At 42.0% G+C, this 21374-nt stretch overlaps 2 protein-coding genes and 1 pseudogene across 2 annotated transcripts in view; 2 read left to right on the plus strand and 1 right to left on the minus strand.

Annotated features, from left to right (window-relative positions):
* LOC104850747 (antigen WC1.1) overlaps positions 1-9234 on the minus strand; it is a 186237-nt gene extending 177003 nt beyond the window's left edge. The window contains 2 exon segments of the mRNA XM_033766309.1: positions 8199-8404; positions 8979-9234. Coding sequence (XP_033622200.1) covers positions 8199-8404; positions 8979-9176 — 404 coding nt within the window. The 5' untranslated portion in view covers positions 9177-9234.
* Positions 9235-13892: 4658 nt separating this feature from the next.
* LOC104853629 (60S ribosomal protein L37-like) lies at positions 13893-14186 on the plus strand. The gene has a single exon (XM_033765927.1). The coding sequence runs from the start codon at positions 13893-13895 to the stop codon at positions 14184-14186; it is 294 nt and encodes a 97-aa protein (XP_033621818.1).
* Positions 14187-16904: 2718 nt separating this feature from the next.
* LOC104853652 lies at positions 16905-18450 on the plus strand (annotated as a pseudogene).
* The last annotated feature ends 2924 nt before the right edge of the window (positions 18451-21374 follow it).

The raw sequence follows: 21374 nt of genomic DNA on the forward strand, positions 1-21374 counted from the left end.
TCTTTTTATGATCTAAAGATGAATTCTTTCTGCTTAAAATAATCAATGTTTTTTTAAAAGGAGGATTGATGAAACTGATTTAGCCAACATAGGTATTAGTCACAGCTTATATAGGTAGCCACTGCTAATATAGGCATTAGTCACTGCTTACATAGGTAGTCTTTTATAGAATTTGTTTAATCAGATGTTCTTTTAAAAAAGAGGAATTGATTCTGTGAACATAGGCATTAGTAATTTTTCCAGTAAGTGCCCTCCCAGTATCCCTCAGATATCCAATAGTAAACAAGAGCTAAAAATAGGACCTATAAAAAGAGTCTCCCTAACCCTGTATAACCCTGCTTCAAAGATGGTTTGGGCTCTCAGTCTGAAGCCACTGCGATGGTGACACCTGAGAGTCCAGGCTCCAGCTTGCAATAACCTCCTCTTGTAATTGCATCAGACCTGACTCCTTGGTGGTCTTTGGGGACTTCGCGACTTGGGCATAACATTTGAGGACTCGTCTGAGATCCCCAAATTCCCCAGGACTCTCTCCAGAGGAAATCAGCTGGCAGAACGTGCACCTGTGAGTCTTTTGCTTTGTTTCTTGTTTTTGTTTTTTTGTTTTGTTTTGTTTTGTTTTTTGTCTTTTGTCTTTTTGTTGTCCATGTTCTGATCTGAAACCCGCAGACCTTTTTATGCTGACTGAGTTGTGGGCCGACCGGCCTATGCAAGTCCGACTGGTGGGGTCATGAAAGACATTTCCGATCCTACTGAATCAGAATCTGAGAGCGGCATTCACTCACCTGAATCTGAATCTGAGAGTGATTACTCACTCAATCTGAATCTGAGAGCGATCACTCACTCAATCTGGATCTGAGAGCGATCACTCGCTCAAATCTGAATCTGAGGGCAATCACTCACTCAATCTAAATCTGAGAGTGATCAGTTGCTCAATCTGAATCTGAGCTCATCACTGTGATTTGCGGCCTCTGTGTTTTATGTGTTTTCTGTGATTGTGTGTTAAGGTAAAGTGGGTTGCTCCCACATAGACATAATAATTGCCTCGGTTTTTGTTTTGGATCCATTTGGTGTCTTTCTCTTTGTGTTCTTTGTGATTGTGTGCCTCTTCATTTTTCTTTGTGTGGACAAAGACGGATGTAATTGACAATGGATCAAATAGATAGATGTGACAGAAAATAAAATAGTCTCAAATTATGCTATAATTTCCCCTTTTCTTAATGATTGAACATTTTAAAGAAGTGAAAGCGAAAGCTCTTGGTTTGTCTGTGGAGGTAAAAAAGGGAAGTATCAAATTATGTGAGATTCACTCTAGATTTATATTGTTGTTTGAGAAGATTTGATAAATAATCACCCTTGTTGGTTAAAACATCTTTTGCCCTCACAGCTGCTGGAGCCAATATTGGTTACCAAAGAGAAGGAAAATCCTGAAGATCCAGCTCCAAGAACACCCCACTAGGTTGCTTTTTCACTAATTTTAAATTGACTTTTTCCCTGAGCAGAAAAATGAATAGAGTCATATTCTCCAGTGGGAAAGAAGGAACTGACAACCAGTATTAAACCTTAGACCCAAGTCATACTGAAAAAGGTGGCTGCCCACCTGCTTGGAAGGGAAGAGGCACTCCCCAGGATTTCCTGGGTTCCCTTTCTAGGACATGGAGGCCAGCTCACTGGTAATGGAACAAAAAGAAGTTGAATAAGTAAAATCCTCTGTCTAAATGGTGAGATCCCCTGGGTTGTTCCCTAGTTTGTCTTTGAAAAGGGCCCCAGGGAGGGAATATATTAACCTCTTGTGTGACTGTGTGTATGAAAGAGACTTGGTTAGGAGAGTGAATGGAACAAACTACAAAAGCCATAGCTAGCCTCATCTGTGCACCAAAACAAAGGGAGGAGGCACTTGAGCTTAAAGAGCCCTCCCGGCATTGAGGAGCTTGTGTGGGTCAGTCCTGCGAATCTGTGGCTGTGCTTAAAAGGACATAATGGAGACTCTTGCGACGAGAAACTCTCCTCTTGTCTGAGTGGGCCTGAAAGAGCTGGAAAGCACAGAACCAGTCTGACAAATGAGACACCCCCACCCTTTGTTTGTCTTGCATCGCGGGACAAGGGAATATTTAATGGTTATGAAAAATGTTAATATTAAACCAACTGTTTTTAAGTATATAATTTAGAATTTTAATAAAAATTTTATGGGGGACTATAAGATAAAATTGCAATCAAAGATGTTTTAAAAAACTTTGTGAGTTATCATGATCTCAGCTAAGCCACACTTTGCCCCCAGAACAACTCTAGATAAAATGGAAGTTATCTGCTTTTGTTTTGCTTATCTGAGGCTTCAGTAATTTGGAGTCTAATGTATTCTAAGAGCTATTCAAGCTTCTGCTTCATGGTAATCAGTTATTAGTGCAAACTATTTACTTTTAATAAATTTGCCTCTCAGAAACTGTGACATTGTTGCAGGCAAATCCCAGTGTTTCCCCTTTTTGGAGAAAGTTAAGCTGCTTCCCTCTCCCAGAGTTGCTAAAATTGAAAGTATGGAAGAAATAAAAAGTAAGAACAAAATTGTTTAGCCCTTTTACACCAGAGGGTACAAATAAAAAAATATATGTTAAACATTTTAATTATTTGATAAATGTATCTTTGTTTCAATTTAAATTAAGTTTAATTGGTGTGTTTAAACTGTGCATTGCAAATTCTTAAATTATAATTGTAAGGGTAATTTGCTCTTTTATATTTTGTTGATAAAATTCAAGGTTAATACTGTTCTATGGGTAGCAAATCAAATTTTAAGATGTAATAATCTGAGAACAGGAAAAGAACATTTTAATATTTTAACAGTTAAAGTTTGTTATAAAAAGTTAATACTAAATGAAATAGAGGAAGATATTAAGAAAGCTATGTGTAAAAGAGATATACTTTTGATATGAAAAGGTTTTGTATGTCTTGTTAGAAAAGATATGAAGAAAGATGTATAAGACCAGAAGACTTAAGTATGCAGAGAAGGTATGTGGAAGTGATTAAATAAAAAAAATGTATGTTTGCTTGTTGGTTTCAAGTTTGTTATAGAAGGTTTATTTTTATAGTAACAAAGAGTTTTCATTTCTTTTGATTATAATTCTATAAGAGGCTTTTGTTAATTGATCTGCAAAAGCTTTGATTAGTCTGAATTAAAAGAGATTTTAGGGCTAGAGATTTAGCTCAGTGGTGCTGTCGCCTGCCTTGCAGGCACTGTTTCATAAATTGTTTTATATGTTTGTCTGTGCCCGATTGTTTAAAAGGTGTTTGTCCAATTATATTTTGAGTAAAATGATAAAAAGGATATTAATAATTTGTTAATTTTTATAATCTGGTTTTATAAGTCAAAATTTTGTCAAGATAATTAAATATAAATTCAGGTCTAAATAGACTTCTAACAATAGTAAAAAGATAGATATTCAGAAAAGTTTATTCTGGTCATTATTTACTAATGACCTTCTGAGAAGATGATATCCCCAATAAACATGGTTAAATCTGTTATTATAAAATGTTTACATTGGCTATCATCAAAGAATTAGATTCTAAATATGTTATTGTGATGTGTTTATAATGCTTATTTTCAAAATAAGATTTTTGTAAAAAAAATAGATTGAGGTTCTATTAAAATGTTTTTAATACCTGATTAGATTAAGGGGCCCAGAAAGACAATAATTATTATAAGATAAAGAACAAGAGTCAGCATTTAAATAGCCAAAACTAATTTTGCTGCCCCCTGTATCAGGGATCCTAAATGTGATCCAGCCTTTTAGTTTGTATCTGATTAAAAAGAATTCATATTGCTTTAGGGGTGCTCATTAAAGTAATAGGCCCATAAAAATTAGCCAATGATATATTTATCTTAAAGTTTAGATCCAGCTGTAAAGAGATAGCTCTTTGTTTAACCTTAGGAAAAAGTAAATTGTTTGGTTTCTTCATGCCTTTTAAAACTATTGAGTAACAGGACATTGATGGCTCTCAAATAATAGAGTCACATAATATCAGGCCCTCATCCATGAGAATCCCCACCTATATATTGTTCCAGTTAAAACTTTAAACCCTGCTACTTTTTGCCCTCAGAACCTGGCCCCCTGATCACAACTGCCTTGGGGTCACTGAAGAATTGTTCTTCAATCATCTAGATCTGCAGAAAGACCTGCTGCCTGTGGCTGACTTTGTCCTGTTCAAGGATGGGGACAGCTTCATGGAAAATAGGGTATGCTATGCTGGCTATGCAAAGATGACTCAAGATAAAGTGGTCCAAGCAGGACCCCTCCCCACTAGATTGGTCAGCTCAATGAGCAGAACTGTGGGCACTCATACAGGCTCTCTTATGGGCAAAAGAAAAGAGCGTTTATACAGATTCCTGATTGCCACATGGTATATCTGTGGTGCAGTCTATACAGGTATGGTCTTCTCACAGCAGAGGACAAACATTAAAAATAAACAAGATATAATATAGTTATTTAAGGTAATGTAAAAATCTGATAAAATAGCTATAATAATTCAAAAAAGAGATATAACAACAAATAACAATGCTAAGATAGGCATATGAGCCAAAAAGATAACTAAACAAAAATTCTAAATGATTATACTTACCCCCTATAATGGGGTTATATTTTTCTAGATGGCCTGGGGCCTTCCCTATAAAAATAAAACAGGCTTCCAAAATATGTAAGATCTTATTAGAATTTGATAGGCAGTGATCATGAATAAGCATTTGTAACAGAAGTGATACAAGATTTAACTCAGGTAATGGGGGCCAATTCAAATATGAAGTTCAAGATAAATAGAAAAGATGAATAAAACCCTAAAAGAGACCTTGACTAGATTAACCTTGGAAACTGGTGATAATTGGGAGTCGCTCCTCCCCTTTGATATTGTATTGTTGCCCACCCCCACACCTGTCACGGTGGACAGGATTACTGCTTGGATTCATCATTCCCATGTGAAAAAGGATGCCAACCCATGGCTGGCCCCTCAGACTCTGAGTCCTTGGAGATCAATCAAGGATCCCGATAACCCTCTGATACCCACTGAAGCTAAGAATTATTAAATCCTAGTTTTCCTAATTAAAATAGTCCTCCCTGATATGGGATAAACAGGGCTAGGAGCAATGACTCCATCAACCTATATTAGATTTTCTAGGTTTAAAATTGCTATAGTTACTTGATTATTGGATCTTTTGCAATAGTTTCGGGGCTTAAGAATGCTTGGTCTATTAATGGTATTTATTTTCCAAGTGGTTGCAAAGAGCCATTCTATCAATCCTCATGAACTCCAAAATATCACCTGGATGATTATTAATGCCTCCACAAGAAGGATTATAAATACTACTTCCCGCGGGGCCCCCCAGGGGACTTGATGGCCAGATATTGAATTTGATTTATGTAGGTTGGCCATAGGGACCTGGGATGTCGGCAGTTGGGATCTCGATTCCCAGGGAAAGCCCGAATATGGTGACACAGGAAAGGGATGCACCCTTCCCCCAAGGAGAGGAGGACCAGGATGTGGGCACCTAATGGATAGGGCAAAGCTTTGTGACATGTCCTTCTAAGTTTGCCCGGGAGGCAGAAGGTCCTGACAACAGATAAAAAAGTGGTGGGGAGCTGAGCATTTTTATTGCCAACAATGGGGATGCGAATCCACCGGGATGATCTATTGGAACCCCCCCTGTAAAAGATGATTTGATAATAGTTACTAGGGTACCTCAGGCATGACTAGATTCTAATCCCCTCTATGGAAGATGCTCCTCTTTCCTGTGCAGCCCCATCCGGGTGTCTTTCACTGCACTAGGAAAACAATTTCCTAACTGGAAAACTGGACAAAATTGGGAATTACGGTTATATCAATCAGGCTATGACCAAGGAGTCCTTTTTATTATTAGACAATTTGAAGAGCAGCTTAGAGTTACTAATGGTCCCCCCTCAGTCACTGGTCCAAACTCAGTCTTAGTCTCTTGATCTAAACCTGTTTTCCAACCTACAGGTTCCAGTTTTAACTCCACTACAAAACAAGAAAAGAAAAAGACTGGTATGCTGTATAGTCCAGGAGCTACAATACAATCAAAGAAAGAGGGGTCTTTTCAGTCACAGGCACCCCCCCAGATACTAATCATTCAGAAATAGTCAGAGATTCTATGGCTAAAAGTAGAAAAGGACTAGAAAGAGAAAAAAAGGAGAGAACACAGAACCAAGGATGGCATGAAAGTTGGTTCACATCCCCCTGGCTTTTAGTCCTTGCCAGATCTCTAATTTTAGGTTTAATTTTGCTTATAATAGGATCTCATGTAATTAATAAATTGATTGCTTTTATTAAGCAGGAAACAAGTTCTGTACAAGTAATGATACTGAGACAACAATATCAGCCTCCCCATGAAGACGAAGAACTCTCAAGTGTCCAGGAAGAATTATAATGCTCCCCTCCTGTTTAATTTTCTTTCTCTTAAAGCTATGAAACTATTGGGAAACACCAGATTCTGTCCTACAGGAGGCCAACCAAAATGACTGAAAGCCCCTTTGGAGTGCACACCTTAGGCGATCGCTTCTTTGAAATAATAGGAAGATCAGAACTCCATCCATAAGCCAAGTACCTGTTCCATTGGATCTGTCCTCAAAAATCATGTCTCTATTGTGCAACATGGCAATATATAAAGGCCCTCAACCCACTCGTATAAGAGATGCTGCTTTGCTCCCAGGATATTGCCCAAACCATATAAAAGAACAGTACCAAATGGCCTCCAAGCCTGATTGGGCACTTGGTGGCATAAGATATATCTGGTTTCCCCCACAACTGGCCATCAACTTATTAGTTCATTTGTTTTGTCATACCCCCACAGTGCCAAGGGGTTCATGTACTCGTTTCTGGGAGTCAGCACAACACGGGTTGCTTCAGGAGTCACTTGATCATTACCAATTATATTGGGTTATTGTGTTCCTTGATTCTTTAGAACCCTGTGCTCTAAAACCAAGGGTCTCACCAATTTTTAGCTCTTTCCTACAAGAATTCAAATCTAGATATCTGAGAGATAAACCTAGTCTTTGGCATTGCTGTCCGCCTAACAGATATTTTCTTCTTGTTTCTCCAAGGCCTCTCCAGGAGCTAGCAGTTCAACAATTATTTGTTAATGCCAGGCAAAAAGCTGAAATTAAACTGGAGGCCCAACTGAATTGGGACTGGCACTGCAGGCATAAGACCAAACCACAGGGATCCAAGAAAAACAGAAAAAAGAACTACTGCAAGAAAATACCAAGCTGACTGTGAAAGTTGCTGTTTTGGAGTTAAAACTTGAAACCTGGCATTCCAAATATGAGACTCTATGGACTGAGGTTGAGGCTCCCTTGTTGATAAAACAGGGTACAAAAGTTGAATACCTTGCCCCCTATCCTCTCCTCCCTAAACAAGGACACGGACCTGCAGAAAGATCCCCTTCCCCCTAGGTTCCACATCGCCCCTTTCAGCAGGAAGTTTTATGAAGACAACGCCCTAATTCCCATGATTGGGTCCCCAAGGTCCTTGAGAAGGGGGGAATGTGAGGACCAAGTTTTCAGGTCAAGGTGGGCTCCCTCTGCACCCTCTCTATACACCCCTAGCCCAGAACAAAGCTGCAAAAGGTCCCTTCTGTAAAATTCCATTCTGTGTGACAGTCTCCCTGTGTTTCTGTTCCTCTTTTTAGGGCAAGCTGTCTTAGGGCATCTTTTTATGATCTAAAGATGAATTCTTCCTGCTTAAAATAATCAATGTTTTTTTAAAAGGAGGATTGATGAAACTGATTTAGCCAACATAGGTATTAGTCACAGCTTATATAGGTAGCCACTGCTAATATAGGCATTAGTCACTGCTTACATAGGTAGTCTTTTGTAGAATTTGTTTAATCAGATGTTCTTTTAAAAAAGAGGAATTGATTCTGTGAACATAGGCATTAGTAATTTTTCCAGTAAGTGCCCTCCCAGTACCCCTCAGATATCCAATAGTAAATGAGAGCTAAAAACAGGACCTATAAAAAGAGTCTCCCTAACCCTATATAACCCTGCTTCAAAGATGGTTCTGGGCTTTCAATCTGAAGCCACTGTGACGGTGACACCTGAGGGTCCAGGCTCGAGCCTGCAATAAACTCCTCTTGTAATTGCATCGGACCTGATTCCTTGGTGGTCTTTGGGGATTTAATGACTTGGGCATAACAGTGCACAAACCTTTTTAACAGTAGATCCAGCACCTGCTGCATGGTCCCAAATGCTTGGTAGCTTTGCAAAAATTTATGGAGGAACAAGGAGTTCCCTTGAAGCAGGGATGGCACAAGATGGTTGACCATGGTCTCCCTTACATCATTCTTCAAAAACTCAAAGCAAGCTTGAGTATTCAGAGTCAGACTTGACTCCTTTTCACCCACGGGTGGGACCTTGAAGGGAGGTTAACATGGAAACAATAGCTGTATTAATCACTTATTTGTCCCTGGGACCAATACTCAACACAACTTAAGAAGAGGAGAGGCTTATTTGGACTCAAGGTTTTAGAGAGTTTAGTTCATGGTTGGCTGGCTTCAAGGCAGAAACAGCACGACCCAAGGGCGTGGCAGAAGAAAGCTATTTGACCCCTGCAGCCAGAAATCAGAGGAGGAGGAGAAAAGGAGACTGGGACAAAATGCATCCTCCAGAGTCACACCCACAATGACCACCTCTTCCAATCGGGCCCCAATTCCTAACAACACATTCAGCTTTGAGAGTCATCAGTGACTCCAATGATCCATTGATGAGTAAGTATGCTGCCCACAGATCTCATCACCTTCCAAAAGCCCCAGCTCTGGATACACAGCACATTTAGGGTCATTTTAGATTTAAGCCACAACCTCAGAAAACTGTCGAATGGTCTGCCACATAATGACATGAGAGCAGCACAGATTTTTTGTTGACACTCACTCATGTGCTTGAGCACACACTGATACACATACACCCAGGGAAGGTTTGGACACATACAGGAGGGATCAGGGCAGTCCTCTGGCCTTGGCTGACCTGCCCTCGGCTACTGTGTTTCCCACTTTGACTCCTCTCAGGAAATGGCCACAGGCGTCTTGTGAGACGGGGGACCCAGTTTCTCCAGATGTGGCTGAATCTTCCCCTGCGAGATCTCCTGAGGCCTGAGCCTTGGGAAGTTGGGAGGCAGCAAGAAAACATCCTCACATGTCCTGCGTCTCCAAACTGTGAGCAGGTGTCAGTTAGTTGTGGTATGTGTTGCTTGGCAACAGGGTTCTGAGCAATATTTCATCATGAAGGAAGTGAGGTCATCTACTGGGATCTCTTCAACTGAACTTTTCCTCACACTTGACTTCAAACAATCTCTGGGGCTGCTGACTGCCCCCAACTCACACTCAGTATACAACCAGACAGAGTGACCAAAAACACTTGGCCCACCCTCCCCAGGCAGGTCAGGGGTTTGCCAGCACCCCAGGAAACTGATGGACCCTGCTGCTCTTCCTTAGGGTTAGGTTTAGACATTAGTGTTTAGGGTTAAATTTTGTTATGAGGGTTAGAGTTGGTTTTAGGGATTGGAGCCAAGGTTAGGGCTTAGGGCTCACAGTTAGGGCTTAGGTTTAGGGTTCAGTGTTAGACATGATACAGGTAGAGGGAGGTGTAGGTGTTAGGTCCTGGTGTAAAGTTTGTGTTTTATGATTAAGGTTAGGTTTGGGATTAGTGTTAGATTTCTGGGTTGTGGTTTGAGTAATTGTGAAGGCTAAATAAAGGTTTAGTGGAAGAGCTTTGTTTAGGATAGATTTAGGATTAGAAGTTAACAGTTTCTTTTATGTTACTTTCATTTTTTTCTCTCATTGGGTTTTTTGGTACATTTTAGGTATACAGTACATTTATATTCATCATTGGATCTTGTATCTTTACATGACATGTCTTGGTTCTCATGTTTTCCCCTTGTCCCTATTTTAGGTTACTTTTAAAGATTAGAGTCAGGGGTTAGGATTAGGATTACCTTTATAACTAGCTATACTTAACAATAAAGTTAGAGGTTTCATTAAAATGGGAATGTTCAAGATTTTGGACTTTCAATAATTCTTTGTGATATCTAAAATTTAAGTCACCCCCCACAAAACCATAGAAATATCTAAAATCATTCATAGCTTGCTGCCATTTTTCTGTATTCATAATTTCTGCCAAGCATCCTCATGGAAATTGACTTTTAATACCCTTTTAACTTTTTCTATTTTAGAAAGCATCTTTCTGAGATAGTGAATCATCATAGTTACAAATTCTGTTTATGTTTTTCTCTTCTTTGAATGAATTTTTGTGCCAAATCTTTGCATGTGTCTGTTCTGCAGAAGTATGAGCGTAGGAAGTATGTAAAAAACAGAAACTAAGTGGTCCATTTTCAAGATAAAGAGGCTAACTCTGAGTGGAAAATTACTAGCGTTAAAATTGCCTAACAGCCTGTGGATACAACAAAGTTCATACATCTAAAAGGTCCTTAAGCAAATGGGAGCTTGAGGTAAAGATAAACTGGTAAGGCAGATGAGAAAAATAGATGTGAATGGAGAAGGGGGAAGACAGGCACAGAATGATCCATTTTCATAATAAGATAGCGAGGGCTAAGTGGAAACATAGCAACTGCAAGGTCACATAAAATCTCTAAACAGGAACATTTGCTCCTCAGAAAGCCCCAAAGTACGGATGGTATTATGAAGACCCCAAACTTGGATTGGGAGGGGAACCAGGAAACTGCCGTAGTGGGAGACAATGAAACATAGGCGATGTGTGGGAAAGGCTGTACCCCTCATGGTACTCAGCCAGTGAACGGGAACTGGGGACAGGGACTTGCATGCTAGGGATAGATTCCTCACTGTAACTGCCCTGTATATGTCTGCCTGCATAGCAGACACTCAGCCTTGCAGGACTGACAAAAACTTCACTTTTGCTGCTCTTTGTTCATTCCTTGGTGCTGGGCAAGTGAACACAATTCTTACAAGTAAAGACCAAGTTCTCTGGGTCAGTGACAAGGAGTCAAGTCAGCCACTGAGCATGACAATGGGTCCCGCAGACCCATTCCTTACTTTCTTCTGTAAATCTGTACTTTATATAATAGTAGCCAGCTGCACATCCCATTACCTTTCCCTGAGGGATACAGGACACACACACAATCTATGTGTTTACCCACTTGGTATGACAGATGGCAAGGTGTATGCACATATGTAAAAGTGGCAAAATGGCATCTTTACCCGCATTATGCTCCACCTGACTCATTTTGCATACATTCACCGGAACATCACAGAAGGTCCAATAGACCCAGACCACTCCAGGATTTGTATAAAAAAGAGTTTTCTTTTGATTTTTCTGGTAGAAGTAGCCCAATTCAATACAATGAAGCGTTTTAGTCTCTGGAATACAAGTTATGTTTTCTTTTCTTTCTTTCTTTTTTTTTTTTTTTTAATACTTGGGATCTTGGAATACAAGTTAAATGTGAAGAATACTTAACTGGGTGAAAGTGAAGGTGTTTGAGAAAGACTTGGGTAATGAATTCTACCATGGCTTTTTGGAACCCACAAGAATTAAAACCTAAATCAATTTCCTGGTTTCCCAAGGACTTCTGATTATTTTTTTCTTCTTCTTTTTCTTCCTTTCTTTTTTTTTTTTTTTTTTAACTGAGGGTTGAATCCAGGGCCCTTGCACTGAGCTATGTTCCCAGAACTTCTTTTGTTTCTTTTTGGTACTGGGGATGGAACTCGAGCCATTGTGCTTCAAGGCAGGTGCTGGAATCACTGAGCTAAATCCCTGGCCAAAGCTTTTTTTTTTTTTTTTTCCAGACATAGGCTCACTAAATTGCCAAGATTGGGCTCAAAATTGTAATCCTCCTGCCTCAGCCTCCCAGAATACTAGGATTACAGGCATGCACCACCATGCCTGGCTAGGACTTGCTCATTTTTATATCCTGAGATCTCCAGGGAGCAACTCACCCTGTCCTCCATTCTATAATGATTTATAATTTTAACTATCATTAATGAGGAGGCCGACCCCTCACATACAGTCTTCAGGTACCTCTGTCTCACTCACTGAGAGAGGGTCGCAGATCCTAGAAGCTGCTTCAGCCCCTCTTTTTTCCTTGATTCCTCTTTTATATGCACAGTAACCGGAGCCACAGGGAAAATCATTGGTCCTCAGCTGCCGCCCAGCTTTGCTCAGCAGAACCCAGCTTGGTGATGTTCTCAGCACCCAACTACCCTCCGTGTCCCAGTATAACATCTCCTCGGCCCACCACAAGACATAAATGCCTTTGATTACCTTTTTGTGGACAAGAAAGTGGTGATTACTTCCTTAGAAGTTCCTTTGGAAGACATGCTTTTGAGTTGTCCACCTGTCAGGTACAGAGGCCCACAGACAGAGTTGACAAAAGAGTAGAAGCACGAAAGAAATTCTTTAAGAACTGTAGAGGAGAAGGTTATATGGGGACATGGATTGGAATAGGAACCTCAGCTGTGGTTCCGCACACAGAGCCACAACTCAGAAGTTCAAGGCTGCAGTCTTGAGAACCATCCAATAACATTCTCGGAAAAGTTTGTTTTGAGAAAGTAAATGAGTAACTACAACCAGGTGTTCATAAAAAATATTTTCTAATGCTTTGCTAGAGATAATCTGTAAAGAACTGTTTACTCTCATAAAAGTATTATGCATGTATCTAATAAAAACTGAGGTTGGTAAGAGTTGGCTGCTGTTTGCCTGTGAGAGCTTCAGCCCTCTACTCCTCGGCAAAACTACATTCCTGATGTCTGGCTGTCCTTCATGTCCTGTACGACAACAAAGAACATCTCAAGTAACTTATTCTACAGTCATCTTTGGTGTTAAAACTCCATGTCCCAAATGACAAAATTACCTATCCTGAAGTAAACTGTGCTTATACTGAAGTTTCTAAACAAAGTTACAGGGATGACAAAAGAAGAGGGCATGCCACGGCAGAGTGTTTAAATACAGCAACTCTAACCATAGTAAATGCTATACTGCACACCAGTGCTGACCAATCAGGAATTGAGCAGCACACACTGAAGTAGTGAGAAACAATGAGATTTATTAAAAGAAAACACACTCCACAGAGCTGGAGTGATCTGATGAAAAACTCAAGAACAAGTTTGATTCAAGGTATCCCTGTCCGATTTAGGTTTTGAGGTATTTATTGACAGACTGTTTCTTGGGTCTGGGGTGGCACCAAAGAAGATTCTGTCTAGTTAACTGAAAGTCTCCACTCATATGTCAGGAGAGGATGCTTTTTACTTTATATGGACCTGGACAGCCTAAGCATGGTTACCAAAGCCCACCAGGAGGGGCAAAGCCTCAGTGCTAATGATATTATAATGACCATGGGGTTACTCTTAGTTCCTCTGAAACAGAACACATGCTCCCTGGGTTCATGCCAGAGGTCAAGGAAGTGTGGTAATGGCAGGAGGAAAAAAGTGGAGGTTAACGTCAGGATGTTAAGGAAATATAGTGAGGAGCTCTTTTGGTCTCTAAGAACCAGAAGCCATCCTGTCCATCGTGAGCCTAAGGCAAGGGTATCTCCCACACTATGTCCTGCCTCCATAAGACTGATAAATACAGGAATGTAGCTCAACGGTACAGCATCTGCCTGGCAAGTGTGACTCCCTGAGTTCAATTCCTGGTACCAAACAGTAAATCCAAGAATGACATTGCTCACAAAAGCATTGTGTACAAGAAACTGGATATAGATCTGAAGTGTCACATTAGAAGAAACCTCATATAATCCCTGCTACCAGGTGGCTGGTTAGTCCTAGGAATCAGAGTACAATATCAGAATGATATTATTACTCAGGTTCTGCAGGTGTAAGGCGGGGCACTTATCAAAAGCGTATCCAGCTTTTTGGTCTCGGCAGCACAAGCGAGATGACGAAGGGAGCGTCATCATTTGGAAGGTGTCCTAATGAGATGCACACATTGTGCCACCACTGTGGCTCTGAGGCCTACCACCTTCAGAAGTCGATGTGTGGCAAATGTGGCGACCCTGCCAAGCACAAGAGAAAGTACAACTGGAGTGTAGAGGCTCAAAGGCAAAATACCACCAGAACTGGGAGAATGAGGTGCCTAAAAATTGCATCTCACAGATGCAGACATAGATTCCGTGAAGGAACAGCACCTAAACCCAAGGGAGCAGCTGTTTCAGCATCCACTTCATCCTGACAATTTCAACGATTACTCAAAATAAATGCTTTGGTTTTAAAAGAAAGAAAAAGTGTATCCAGATCAGCCTTGACCAGGTAAAGTCCCATTGCTGAGCCCCTTTGCAATCTGTCCTCCTGACATTATGGGCCTCTGTCCATCAGTCCAGTGAGAGCATGAAGTAGCTTGGGGAAGCAAGGGACTGGCATTCACAGAAACAGCTCCCTCGTCTTGATAGTCACACGACTATGATGCTCACAGACACAGTATGTAGGACAAGAATGCCTCACACGTTGACGTTACTTTATAAAGGTTCATCTAATTTTCTATTTTGTAACTGATCGTTCTTAATATTTCCTTCCCCCCTCTCAAGTCCATGAACATCCAAACCATTAGCTGTGAATAGATCCCTACTTTCTGGACTACTTTTCTTCCAGGAAAATGAATAACTAAACACACTGCTTAAAGCTGTGCCTGTCAAGAAGCTGTTTCTCCTTATCACCCTTCAGGATCACCTGGAGGGACTGACTCTACTACAATGCTGTGTTCATCCTCTCCCGGATGATACCAATATATCATCAGAGTAAATGCTTTTTCCCCAGTCAGTTGGTCATAGGAAGCTTCCCATGGAACCTAGGTGAGAAAGAAAGCCGTTGTGGACATTTTACAATATTACACACCATTGGAGATGTAAACTCTGGAGTGGAGAAGGGGAGAGAAGTCAGCAAGTTATGGCTAACGCTGGGGAAACGTGCCAGGAATGAGATAGGGTTTTTATTCATGGTCCTATTCCACAAGAGAAAATCCAAGTTAAGTAATTCATCCAGGCCACCCAACTAGCAAGTGTGGGATTGCAAAACTGAGTGAGCCGTCTAGCTCCTGAGTCAGGGCTCTAAACCACCACTGATAACCCTCCAGTCCCTTAGCAATTAGAAATTTAGAAAAGAAGGGAAAATGATGTTGTGCACTTGAAATCCTAGATCTCAGGAAGCAGAGGTGAGAGGATCACTGGATCCCACAAGTCCAAGGCCAGCTTGGGCAACGTGAAAACATGAATCTCAAAAAGAAAAAAGAAAAGAAAAAGAGGAAAAAGCAGACCATTGACAGAATGGCAACTGCAGTGCGGCTGTGATGCTACCAAGGTCCTTTGGCGCCATCTGCTGTTGGTTCAAGGCTGGCTGTGGAGAAAACTTTCCCTCCTAGCTGGTGGAGCTTTCACCCTCTTACTGAAACATGCAAACAATGTTTCCTTCTCTGTTTCCGGGTCATTCGAGGCACCTTTATGTCTTGGATTCCCTATCACTATCTTATGTGTTCATATAGGAGAGCATGTCGTTCAAATGACAGGTGTGAACGATTAAATTTTGAACACACTAGACCTTTAAATGCAGCTTGCATTTCAAAGAAAGGCCAGAAATTCTCGGTTGCATCAGATTCCCATTTTATTGATATAAGAAAGACTGTTAAGCACTCATCACACGTGGTGGAAGGATTCTTACCGGCTACTGCAGTAGGTCCCTACACTGGTGATCCTAAATAAATCATACACCCTGTCCACATCCCAGTGTGTCATTTCTTCTCTTCCTGTCCAGAGACAGAGTCTGTTTCTTCACACCCTTCATTTGGGGGTTGGGCTGGAAGTTCGCAAAATAAATAACTTTCTTTGACCAATAAGGGATGGCAGAAGTGGGACCGTGTGAGGGCTGGGGATTTAGCTCAGTGGTGCTGCCGCCTGCCTCGCAAGCACAAGGTCCCGAGTTCGATCCCAGTACCCAAAAAAATAAAATAAAAATAGAAGTGAGACTGCGTGACATCAGAGACTTGGTCACTTCAAGCCTGTGGTCCTGCTCCATCCCATTTGGCCACCATGCTGTGACAAAACCCCCGCGAAGTCTACCAAAGAAGGCGGTGCCACCTGGGGTGGGCCGAGGAGCCTTACCCACAGACAGCCGCATTGTGATGCCCATCCTGGGACACCACCACCCCGCCTGACCTTTTGGGTGACCACAGCCTGCCCCGTGAGCATTCCCAGGGGGTGGCAGCAGCAAAGAAACCCAGACTGCCAACCCACAGTCATCAGAAGAAATTGTTTTAAGCTATTATTGGGTGTCTTTTTTTTTTTTTTTTGGTACCAGGGATCAAACTTGGGACCTTGTGCTGGCAAGGCAGGCAGCAGCACCACTGAGCTAAATCCCTGGCCCTTGGGTGGATTTTCTACAGCAAGAAATAACCAGCCTGGGGATTTGGTTCAGTGGTTCTGCCACTGCCTTGCAAGCACAAGGACCAGAATTCGATCCCCAGTACCAAAAGAAAACAAAAAGAAATAAGTAATATATCTCCCAAGGATATTTAAATACCAAACCAAATTCTGAGTGTCTTCACTGTTCAGAAAAACATCTCTAGTTGAAAAAAAATCAAAGTACTGTATAATCTTATCATTCTTACTTTGCCCAAATATGTTAAACATTTTAATATCCCCTGTGAACTAATAGTTCCTAGACTAACTCTTAAAATGATTATTTTCTACTGGGAAAGAACTTTTCGAATGAAACACTGGGTCACCTTGAAGTATAAATTCTTCCATTAAAAGTAAATACTACACTAACAAAAAAACAAATACAGGCCAATTTCAAACAGTGGAACAAACAGAAAGCTCCAGCACCAACCCACACAGCCCTCCCCGCCGGGCTCCCCTCCAGTCCCACTGGCTCTCCAGGGCCAGGCTGGCCCAAGAGCACCATGTTGGGCCCTGGGCAGTGTCGCTGCAGCCTGAGGGTCCATACTTGTAATTCTCGATGCAGAGTGAAAACACAGATTCAGAGTGAAAACCAGCCCCATCAGCCACTGATTCTCAAAAGCTGGAGGCAGCCCCTTCCTGTTCAAAATGCTTCAGTTGAAATATGTGAAGAGGAGGAGTCTAAGAACCCCCTGCCCAAAAGGAGCCTAGTCAAACACCAGCTTCCAAGGAGGTGACAGAATCCAGCTCTTGCAAGTTTCCAGCTGGAATCAAGATTATTAACCACCCTACCATGCCCAACACACAAGTGGTGGCCATCCGTAGCAGTGCTGATATCCAGAGCATCATCACAGTACTGACTGCCAAAGGAAGGAGAGCGGCAGCAGTGGGCCCAACAAATTCATCCTCATCAGCTGTGGGGGAGCCCCAGCTTGCTCTCCAGGACCGCAGCCTCAAGCCCAAAACAGCAGTGATTCCAAGAGTACAGAAATGTTCATCAAGAAAAGCCTGCAGCTAGGAATGTGAATGTTTCTCCAGGACACTGGCGGGAGAGCTGTGCCGGCAGTGAGGCAGCAGGCTGCACTCTGGACAGCAGACTCACCTTCAGTGGCTCAGGAAGATGAGTTCTGATGGACTGGACTCCGGCAGCATCAAGCAGGAAGTGGAGGAGAAGGAGAACTGTCACCTGGAGCAGAGTCAGGTCAAGGTGGCGGAGCCCTGGGGAGCAGCAACACCCTGGCAGGACTGTGTGTGAGAGGTTGCCCTACTCCTCCATGGCCATGACACAGTTCTCCATCAACAGCACCGAGAGGAAGCCCAGGACCCTGAAGGACATCTACACTTGGATTGAGGATCACTTCCCCCATTTTGAGCACATTGCCAAGCCAGGCTGGAAGAATTCCATTCGCGACAGCCTTTCCCTCCACGAGGAAAGACATCTGTTTGTTCGGGAGACATCTGCCAATGGCAAGGTCTCCTTTTGGACCATTCACCCCAGTGTGAACAGACTCTTGACTCTGGATCAGCTGTTTAAGCAGGAGAAGCAGCCAAATGCTGAGCTCCACCAGAATGTGACCCTCAAAACTGAACCCCCAGGCCAGGGATTTAGCTCAGCAGTTTGGTGGCCTGCCTTGCAGGCGGCAAGGAGCCAAGTTCAATCCCCGGTACCACAAAAAAAAAAAAACTGAACCCCCTCTGGGCGCACAGTGGAAGATGAAGCCTCTGCTGCCATGGGTCACCTCGTACCTGGTGCCCATCCAGTTCCCAGTGAACCAGTCTCTGTGTTGCAGCCCACAATGAAGGTGCCGTTGCCCCTGGTGGCTTCATTCATGAGCTGAGCTATCCTGCCACAGCAAGCAAGTCCACATTACCCCCAAGGTACTGCTGGCTGAGGAGGGCATAGCCCCTTTTCCTGCTGCTGGACCAGTGAAGGAGAAATCCCTGCTTGGAACTTTGCTTCTGGTTCAGTCTATCAAGGAGGAAGGAACATTCAAAATCATAGAGAAATTTGTGTGTTATTGGAGGGCAATCAATCCTCCAAATGCCTAGAAATGGGGACAGTGAAGGCCAAAGACAGACAATAGACTTGTGTAATTTCAAAGTATATGGGAGGCTGGGGGGTCAGTGCTTCAGAGTGGACAGGCTGAGCTGGCCCTCATTTACTGGGTACACACAATTATTGCAGGGAGCATCAGGTGTCTTGGGAGCGGCAGTCATCCTATGCTGATGAGGACCTTATGCTGATGAGGACAGTAAGGAGAGTGTTCCTACAATAGTAGAAGCTAATAAAGAATTTGTCCCTCCCTCAGGTGAAAGCTTTCTTTTTTATGACTACTTGGTTCTAAAAGTATCAGGAGGCAAAACAGTTACGTTTCTGCTTGTCATAGGCAGTCGCAGGTAAGAAAGCATTGGGCCATAGACAGCGGTAGTCATACTTTAATTAGGAAATGGTTTTTCCCAAAAAATTATGTAGAATGGCTCTTGACAGTGTTGTTTTATTTTTCTTGTTTTTCTTATTTCCTTTCTTCTTCACCAGTTTATTGGGGCTGGGAAATTTTCCTTTTTCCTTTTTCCTTGCTTTTTATTTGTTACTTTTTTCTTGTTTTATTTCATTTTTTTTCTATGCCGTTTTTAACTCTCCTTATAATTTTTTTCTCCCTTTTTCTTTTAGTATGCATTTCTCATCACTTTTTATTACCTTTACCTAACCATATAAACATCTTTCTATTCCTCAATAGGACTTTCTGTCCCACTTCTCTCTCCTTCTTACACCATATAGTTTAAGTTTCAAAGTTTTCCCGTTGCACTCCCATTCCCAATAGTTTTACCATAAACCTTTATTAATCTTAAGATACTCTATAAGATTACTGAATTCTTTTCTACCAGTAGTGCAGATGTAGCTGCTGCACTTAGTATGAATTAGCTGCAAGTCAGTAACTGGCTTGTCTTGGTGTTTACACCATAATTATGGATTTCCTCTCTGGGACTAAGGGTGGTGCACAACTGGTTCATATGGTAAGTTAATATCCAATTTGTCTTGCATGATACTATTGCCAACTGGTTTGCTTGATATTATCAGGGTCACATAATTGCTATTAAAGGGTTTTCTCCATAAGTAAACACCCAGATTACCTTTATGACATTAACAATACTAGAGTACATTTCCAGAGAACTCAGTGTTAAGCCAATTACACTACATTTTCCCCTCCCAAATTAATACAGGTTGGACAGAGGCAAAAGACTACAGTTAGCCACACCCAAAATACATCACTGAAGTAATTAACTACAGTAGTACCTTGGTTCACTATCTTGATTCTTCCCATGATTCTTGTTGCAAACCAAATTGGATGAAAACCAAATCAAACTCAATGGTTAGGCTCAATGGTTGACCTTATGGGGAAATTTGATTCTGTTCTCACCCAAATCAGTTTGCAACCACTATCATGCAAAGAATTAAGTTCATGAATCAAGGTACCACTGTAAAGAGATCTCTATAGTAGCAGTAAAACCTTTACACTGTAAGCATCCACAAACCTCAGGACAAAACTAAACCGGTCTACTATGCCCTGGGCCTGTATTCAGCCACTCCTGCCTTCCTGCTGTGCACATAAACTCTGAACGTGGGGCCACAGCCTTTGCATTTGCTCCTCAGGTCCTCCTCAGGTCCTTGCTCCCTCCTCAGGAACCCCACAGCTGTCCGGTCATGGTGTCACCTGAGGGGAACACCCTTGGCCTTCTGACCACCCCAGTGCCCCCACCAGCCTCCCTTTTCACTCAGAGTTAGCGCCACCTTAATTTCTTGACAGCATCTGCTCACACTTGCTGTGTGTTCTCTTCCCCCATTAGCATGCGAGCTATGAGAGCAAGGACCTTGTCCAACCTGTAAACTGTGTCCTGATGCCTGGAACGGGGCTTGGTCCATGTTGGGGGCTCAGGAAATGCTAACAGAATCCCATCAGATGTCCCTGGTGCTGATGCTGCAGAAAATCACCTTCTAGGACATTTTCACCTGCTACCAAAGCAGGCAAGGCAGATGAACCTGGAGACTTAGCTTAAACCAGGACTTGGCTCAGTTCTTCAGCCATTCCCTCGGCTGCCTTTCTTCTTTGTATCCCTGTCGTGGGGAAGCTTAGGCCTCCGCCTGCCCAGGCCACTTCCAGGCTTATGGCTTTGCACATTTTGGAGCACAGGACCCAGGTGGCAACAGATGCCACCACTGCCTCCTGCCCCCTACCCTGGTGTTTGAAGTTTCTGTTCTGTAAAATTATCACACTGAGTTCATACCAAAAAAAATTTGGAAACTATAAACAAGTATAATGAAGGAGAAAGAAAATCACTACTAATTTTAACATTTTCACCACATTGAGATATTTCCCTCTTTTCAGTGATTTTCCTTGAGATAATCTGTAAACAATTTGCCATCCTTTTCCTGCCTCATTATATTGTTGGTATTTATTATCACCGGAAATTGTTTCATGAGTAAAATTAAACCATCAAGGCAGTTTTTACACATTTTTTTCCATTCTAACACCTATCTCCAAATATATGTTTCAATTTTTTTTTTTAATTTTCCCCCACGCCAGGCATAGTGGTACAAGCCTGTAATCCCAGCATTTGGGAGGCTGAAACAGGAGAATTAGAAGTTCAAGGCCAGCCTGGGCTATATAGTGAGTTCAAGGCCAGCCTGAACTGCACGGTGGTCTCAAAAAGCCAAATTTTTTTTTAATTATCCTCACAGGACAAATGCCTCCCCATAGGACCTCAATAAATTCCCCAGTCTGGCCTCCAATTTGTGATCCTTCTACCTAAGTCTCCCCAGAAGCTGGGATTACAGGCCTGTGCCACCATGCCCAGCTCCCAGATGCCTGTCTCAGTATGGTTCTCAATACAATTCCTGGTAAGACAGGACAAACATAAATGAAAACTTTTATATCTAAGCATAAGCACAAAAAAAAAAAAAAAAAAAAAAAAAA

This window comes from Fukomys damarensis, unplaced genomic scaffold (assembly GCF_012274545.1).
Source record: "Fukomys damarensis isolate Sample0158 unplaced genomic scaffold, DMR_v1.0_HiC HiC_scaffold_19, whole genome shotgun sequence".
Lineage (NCBI taxonomy): Eukaryota > Metazoa > Chordata > Mammalia > Rodentia > Bathyergidae > Fukomys > Fukomys damarensis.

Bases quoted from the DNA above. Each gene is read 5' to 3' on its own strand.
- LOC104853629 (XM_033765927.1), top strand. From the start codon at position 13,893: ATGACGAAGGGAGCGTCATCATTTGGAAGGTGTCCTAATGAGATGCAC.